At 40.6% G+C, this 6495-nt stretch overlaps 1 protein-coding gene across 2 annotated transcripts in view; it reads left to right on the forward strand.

Moving 5' to 3' along the window:
* The window catches only part of ccdc88c (coiled-coil domain containing 88C), a 39726-nt gene extending 34048 nt beyond the window's left edge, over positions 1-5678 (forward strand). For both annotated transcript variants that reach the window (XM_026356551.1, XM_026356552.1), the window contains exon 31: positions 1270-5678. In XM_026356551.1, coding sequence (XP_026212336.1) covers positions 1270-2040 — 771 coding nt within the window. In that variant the 3' untranslated portion in view covers positions 2041-5678. The remainder of the gene's footprint in view (positions 1-1269) is intronic.
* Positions 5679-6495: the final 817 nt, after the last annotated feature.

Raw genomic sequence — 6495 nt, forward strand, 5'->3', positions numbered from 1 at the left:
AAGTTGGCAGCACAGGGCCCTGGCTCTTCTGTGCTAGCACGTGCTGGCGCATGAAGCTGCGTCTGTTCACCTGTCTCAGCCATAAATCTATTAATCGTCTCCAGATTGTTCAGAACTCAGCTGAAAGTCTCTTCACTAGAAAAAGAAGAAATTAACACATTACTCCTATCTTGGTTTCCTTGCACTTGCTATGTCTGTCTTTTGAAACTGGATTTTCAAAGGACTGATGTAGATGTTGTTAATTTTGTTTATTGTTACTAGTTTTCCTTTATATATTTCCCTCACCCCAACCGGTCGAGGCAGATGGCCGACTAACTTTAGCCTGGTTCGGCTGGAGGTTTCTTCCTATCAAGGGAGTTTATCCTCTCCACTGTCACCTAGTGCTTGTTCAAGTCGGATTAGTTGGGTTTTCCATTTTACTATTTTTAACTTGTGATTGTTGTTCTCTTTCTGTCTTCTATGTGAAGCACTTTGTAACACATGTTTAGAAAAGTGCTCTATAAATAAATGTATTATTATTATTATTGTTATTATAGAAATACACTGCTGATGAGGTAATGCAATGCCTAAATGTGCACATCAGTGCAGTTCCACTGATAGATACTACTTCTGTAAGGTGGATAAACTTTAATAAAGATAACAATGTATATATTTTATTTGACATGTTTATAGCCTAGACAGAACATATCGTATGTCTGTACTGGCATTTCTTGTTACTTATCACTCAAGATATACATACACTAAAACCTGTTTATCTGTGAGCAGCCAATAGCAGCCAATTCATCGGCCTTGGTAAATTATCAGTCTAATTTATTAATGGTTGTTGGCATAAAGCTTTTAATAATGGTAAAACCAGTGTATGTTGCTCATTTAACACCTATCAAATCCATAGAAAATATAGTGTATTTGATGAAAGCAAGCAATACCAGAATTGGAAGCTGACTGAATCCAACTGATTCATGTAACCAGCAAAGGGTAGGGCAAAGATTGCTGGGAAAACTACTAACTAAACTATAGACATTTTTTAATAACACATCAGTCTTGTATGTCAATAAAGTATTTACCAATTGAGAGTTTTATTTTAGTTACCTTTTTCAAGTAGATTGTGCTGAACACAAGCTACCACCAAATGCCATTAAAACAAAAGCAGCACAACCAATAGTCACTTTAAGACTAATTAGCCAATATATCAGCTGTATTTCTTCACTTGGATCATTGTTATTGGTAGAAATTCTAAACCTATTCTGTCTGATTGCTCTTTTTGTGTAGGTATCCACAGGAAGCAGGGAGGACTTGATGACAGACTATTTTACCAAAAGTCCTGGCCCCTCAGCACTTACTAGTAGAGATCAGGTGACTCCCACCAGTTATGTCACACCCACTGTACAGTCATTCAACCAGAGGCCAGGCCAGAGCGTTAAGCCTTCACCCCGCCAGCCTGTTGGTCAGTCACCAGCCTCAGGCCAGCCTGTTAGCCAGAGAACCAGCCAGTCGCTAAACAGGGCCTTTAGCCTGGCCTCAGCTGATTTGCTGCGATCTAATGGACCAGACAGTTTTCGTGGAAATGAGGGATCTCCTGGCCAGGCTGATGTGGTTCGGCGGCAAGGGGGAGCAGCTAATGGAAGAGAACGGCCACTCTCTGCTCACCTGTCTGGTCCAACCAATCGTAATGGAGATGGCAGTTTACTAAATCCACCCATTCACCATTCATCCTCCCTGAATCTGCAAACGGAGAAATACGTAGAGCGAGACAGAGGGAAGACTCCTGTGCCTAGGAATGGCCCTTCCTCCTCCTCCTACCATCACCGTGGAGAGGTCGCTATGGTAACTCCAGTCAGGGCTGTGCCCACAGCACGGCCCAACGAAGCCCCCGAACATGGGGAAGTGTCAAGGGAAGGACGATCAGGTGACTCCTCCCACATAAAGAGAGAAAGTGAGCGGGCGAGGTGTGGCTCTCTCGAACGCCCAAAGAGCACACCAGCTTCCCCTGACCCCAACAATGACCCCCAGACTGTATGGTATGAGTATGGCTGTGTCTAAACACTGCAAGTACTGTGTGCAAAAGTGGGACTGTGTGCAAAAGTCTTCTTGGGCTGAAATCTGGAGCTTTATTGGCACCAAACTAAGGGCAATGTGGATAAATGTTAGAAGTCTTCAAAATGGGAGTTTTAGCTTTGTTCTAATACAGCATCAACCACTGGAAGTCTGTGGGTAAGGCTTTGTCTAAATCCTGAAGAACAAAGCCACATTTTAAAACACCTTTGCAAAGTTCCGTTTGTATTTTCTGGAATAAACTTTTCTTAATGAGAGCTGATTCCAAACACCACCTGCCAATACAGCCGATGAAAACAGTCATTCAGGAGGCTTTGAAAAGCTAACAAGCTTCTGGGGATTCAGCTGCATATGAACAATGGATCAACTTGTGAACCTAAGAAGTCAATTTCCATTTGCCATTTTTGATCACAGGCTCAGTCTCACAGAGGCAGATGCAATATAGATTTCACCTCAGTCATTAGTGGTCTTTTTAAGGATTTAGACTCCAGCATCACAACACTAAAGATGGTCTCTTTAGCGATATTATTGGCTGTTTGAACGATGAATTGTGAAAGTTTTGATTAGATGATGATGATCCGGATGTTAATTTTTAAACTTTTACTTTAACACATATGGAAATGAAGATAGAATATGCAGTGCTAAATGCCCATTTGTAGACTAAAACACTACGAGATTTAGCTAAGAGCTGGAATTCTTTACTGCTGACCAATATGTGGTCTGACTCTTGCAAATGTTTACCTGGATGCCACCAATTCTGCAGACCTGAATGCCAGGAACGAGTCCTCTATGAGAGTGACTCAGGTAAAGATGACTGGAAGCACAGGGCGACTGAATGTATCTGATTTCTCCTCCTTTTTCTGTCCTCCTCCTCTCCTCTGCTATCTAAAACAAACACTGGAAGAGACAAAAGAAGAAGGGAAAATGTAAATGGTGGGATTTGAACAGAGATGAAGCAAATGACAGAGAAAAGGGTGTAGAGCGAGAGAATAAGTAGAGGGATGGTGGGTTGGAGTGAGGGAGACAGATGAAGGGGACAGATATAGAGATGGAAGGATGGATGGATAGATAAACAGGACAGACATGGAGGGGCTCCTCCCAGTTAAATTACAGTCTTTCTCCCTCCATCTTTAGATTTTGTCCCAGCATGCAACACTCTGACACTTTACTGGAAATGTTGCTCAGCCCGAGCCAACACTAGTTTCAAAAAACACACACACTCATACATGTAATGATATGTACAGACACAGAGGCATTGTCCTTGAGGGGGTTGGTTGTGGCTTCACAAACCATTGAACTGGACTTAATCCACACACACACACACACACTGCTGGGTAAACCACTGTATTTTGGTAGGATGTGCTGCTGCACATTGAGTTAGCCAGACAGTTGTAGGCAATGGACAACAGAGAAAGAGAAATTCAGACAGAACTGAGACCCACTGTGGTCTGGATGGTTAGTGTTAGCATGCAATGAATGAACTTCAGCAAGTTTAAGTTTAGTTTAACTGAATACACCAAGTGTTTGGCAGGAGGTTCTACTGGTGACCTTTGTGTAATGACAACAAAATCATCCATGTCTCTGGTGAACATCTGACTTTGATTCATGTTAATCATTAGCTTATGCTATAGTATGTAACATAACTGCTTGCCTTGCTAACCTTGTTAGCAGTGTATGACATGTAGCAGGCAACGTGGATAGTATATGTAATTGTATATCACAAAATGAGCTATTAAAGCTATGATTTCTACAGTCTGTATCTCCAAATTGCATCTGGAACAATGACGTGATTAAACAATTTATGAAGTGACAGAAAAATTAATCTGTCACTATAGTTAAGTATAGTAAATATATCTCTATGGCTGCAACTTTAACAGCTGAAATGGCTGATAGCACATTGAAACATTGATCTAATTAAACAAATAAAAAGAGATACAGTATGACACATGTAGACTCTCACAGCATATAGCCATGTTGTTTAAGGAGTGCATGTTGATTTGCTTATAAAAAAAAAAAAATTATATATGTGTGTGTGTATATATATATACATATATATAATTTAATGCAGAAGTGGTGTTGTAGTATTACTTTTACAGTTTCAGGCGACCAATCACAAATACATCTGTATATGTGTGACTGTTTGAAGCTTGGGCTGCTCAGTCTCTCACTACCTAGCACCTTCACTTTATCACATACCTACACAAAATATGAGTCTTCCACTACACCACAGAATAATAGGTGTTCAAAGTTTCACGCCATCACATTCAACAGAAATGTCATGTCTTATAGGTCACAGTCGCACACAGGATGACATTTCAACTAGAATTAAGTAGGTTGTTCTATATTTTTTCTTCCTGTCTAAAGGTGAAACGTGGACAGGAATGTATACACAGTCTAGAACAAAGCAGTCTAATGGAGACGTGGATGATTTTGTGTTGTTGCTGGTGTTCTTGGTGTATTCTTTGTAACCAATTCCAATAGAGAGCAGAGGAGGAAAAAAAGAATCTCATACAGATCCTGACCACCTGATCTTTTGTCTGTATCCCTGTGTGTAAATACAAATGGATCCCTTCCAGCATTAGGGATGACTGACAACAAACCTTTCTGAACACACTAGAATGATGATAATGTCGAGGAGGAGGAGGAGGTGGAACAATAGCGGAGTTGTAAAAAATGAAGACTTGACTGGCATCCATCACTGTGTTCCGCTGTCCTTTTGAACACAAAGCATGTCGATATGCAATGAGCTAAATTATTTGACCTGTAACATTTGTACATGATGGTAAAGTTTTTGAAGTCACATTTTAAAAGAGTTTTTAATACAACCTTGAGCAGCGTTATTTTGAAAATGTATGTTGATACCAAAAGAAATCCAGATGATTTACTCAAAAAACGTTGATCTTTTTTTTTAATACTCGTAGTGATATCATGTGAAACACTGTAGGTTGATGCTCTTAGTGATTTATCTATCCGATTATCTGTTTTGGGGTCAGCGTGTTTGTCTCTATGTCTGTATTTAAAGCATCTTTATATCATAACTTCCCAAATTCATTTCAGGGCACACCTGTGTGTGTGTGTGTGTGTGTGTGTGTGTGTGTGTGTGTGTGAGAGAGTGTGTGTGTGTGAGCGCGCGTGCATGTGTGTGCGCGTATGTGCGTGCTTATGCGTGCTTGTGCATATTCTTTTATTGAAACAGCCACCATCACACACCAGTGCACATCTGTCTTTGCATCATTACTTCTGGAAGGTGTTTGCATCCTGTCTGGACGTCTCCCTGTTCTGCTGACTAACTTTTCTGTCAATTTGGATTTGTGTCCCAAAAACATGGTGCCCTCCTTCCACCAAACCTCCATGACCTTTTTCTGGGTTACCTCGTCGCTATTGTGCAACCTTAAAAAGAGAAATGAAACGGGAAGATGAGCTGGAGCTGACGTTGAGCTGTTTCCTGCTGTAACTGGAATAATTGCTACTGTAGTTCAGTTTATGAGTGTTGCTTGCAATGGTGCAACAGCTGTGGTGTGATGTGACTACTGTTAAAAGACTTATAGTTTGATTCAGCTGAAGCTGAGGAGACTTATGTTATCACACCAAAAGCTTTATGCTAATAAAGATTTACGACATCAAAAGTCACAGTGTGTGTACCTCAGTTAAAAGTTGCTTTGCATAGAAGTGTCCGTGAAATGACAAACTGTGAATATGCACTGTTCAAAAATGTAATATGTCATGTTTACTGTTGCTGCCATTTCCAGAAAATAGCTTTTATTGTGTAGTAATAGTTTATTATGAAACTCAATATCAATCCACCCTGCATCCCTGTTTACATGCAGTAAAACATATTGACATGCATTTTATTTGTGTTTTATTGCTATTTGTTTCGTGTTTATGTATTTTCTAATACATACACTAGTATTATTAGGTTTTAAAATGAAGGAGTGGACCCAGAAAAAATGCAGCTCAAATCACTGCAAACCTTTACTTAATTGTAATTCTATCATTTTGCTTTATGTTTAAATGCAGCAGGAACTTTTTAAAAAGAAATCTATTAGTTTTGGTGCATTTCTTTTCTTTCACAGGAACCATGGAAGAAGAGAAGGGAATGTTCATCCTGTTCACCACATATTATAAATGGAGGTCTTAGAAAAGAGTCCCTCGAGTCAATAGAAGTGTTTCTGAGTGCAGCACGAGCATCATGTCTCAAAGGCAAAACATACAGACACACAACAAAGGTGGGCGTGACGCTGGATGCACACAACACGGAGAGGAGAGGTGGAGGACGACTGCTCTGTGCGGTGTCGACATCACATCCACGTAACATGTTGGAGGGAAAGCACCTAGTCTCAGAGGAAGAGGTATTGTGGTAGGAAGTGTGATTCACAGGGCATTCAGACGCACACCTCCCACTGCCCACGCGCTCTCACAGCCGGCCTGTTTTATTGTTCAGGT

Source organism: Anabas testudineus, chromosome 12 (assembly GCF_900324465.2).
Source record: "Anabas testudineus chromosome 12, fAnaTes1.2, whole genome shotgun sequence".
Classification (NCBI taxonomy): Eukaryota; Metazoa; Chordata; class Actinopteri; order Anabantiformes; family Anabantidae; genus Anabas; species Anabas testudineus.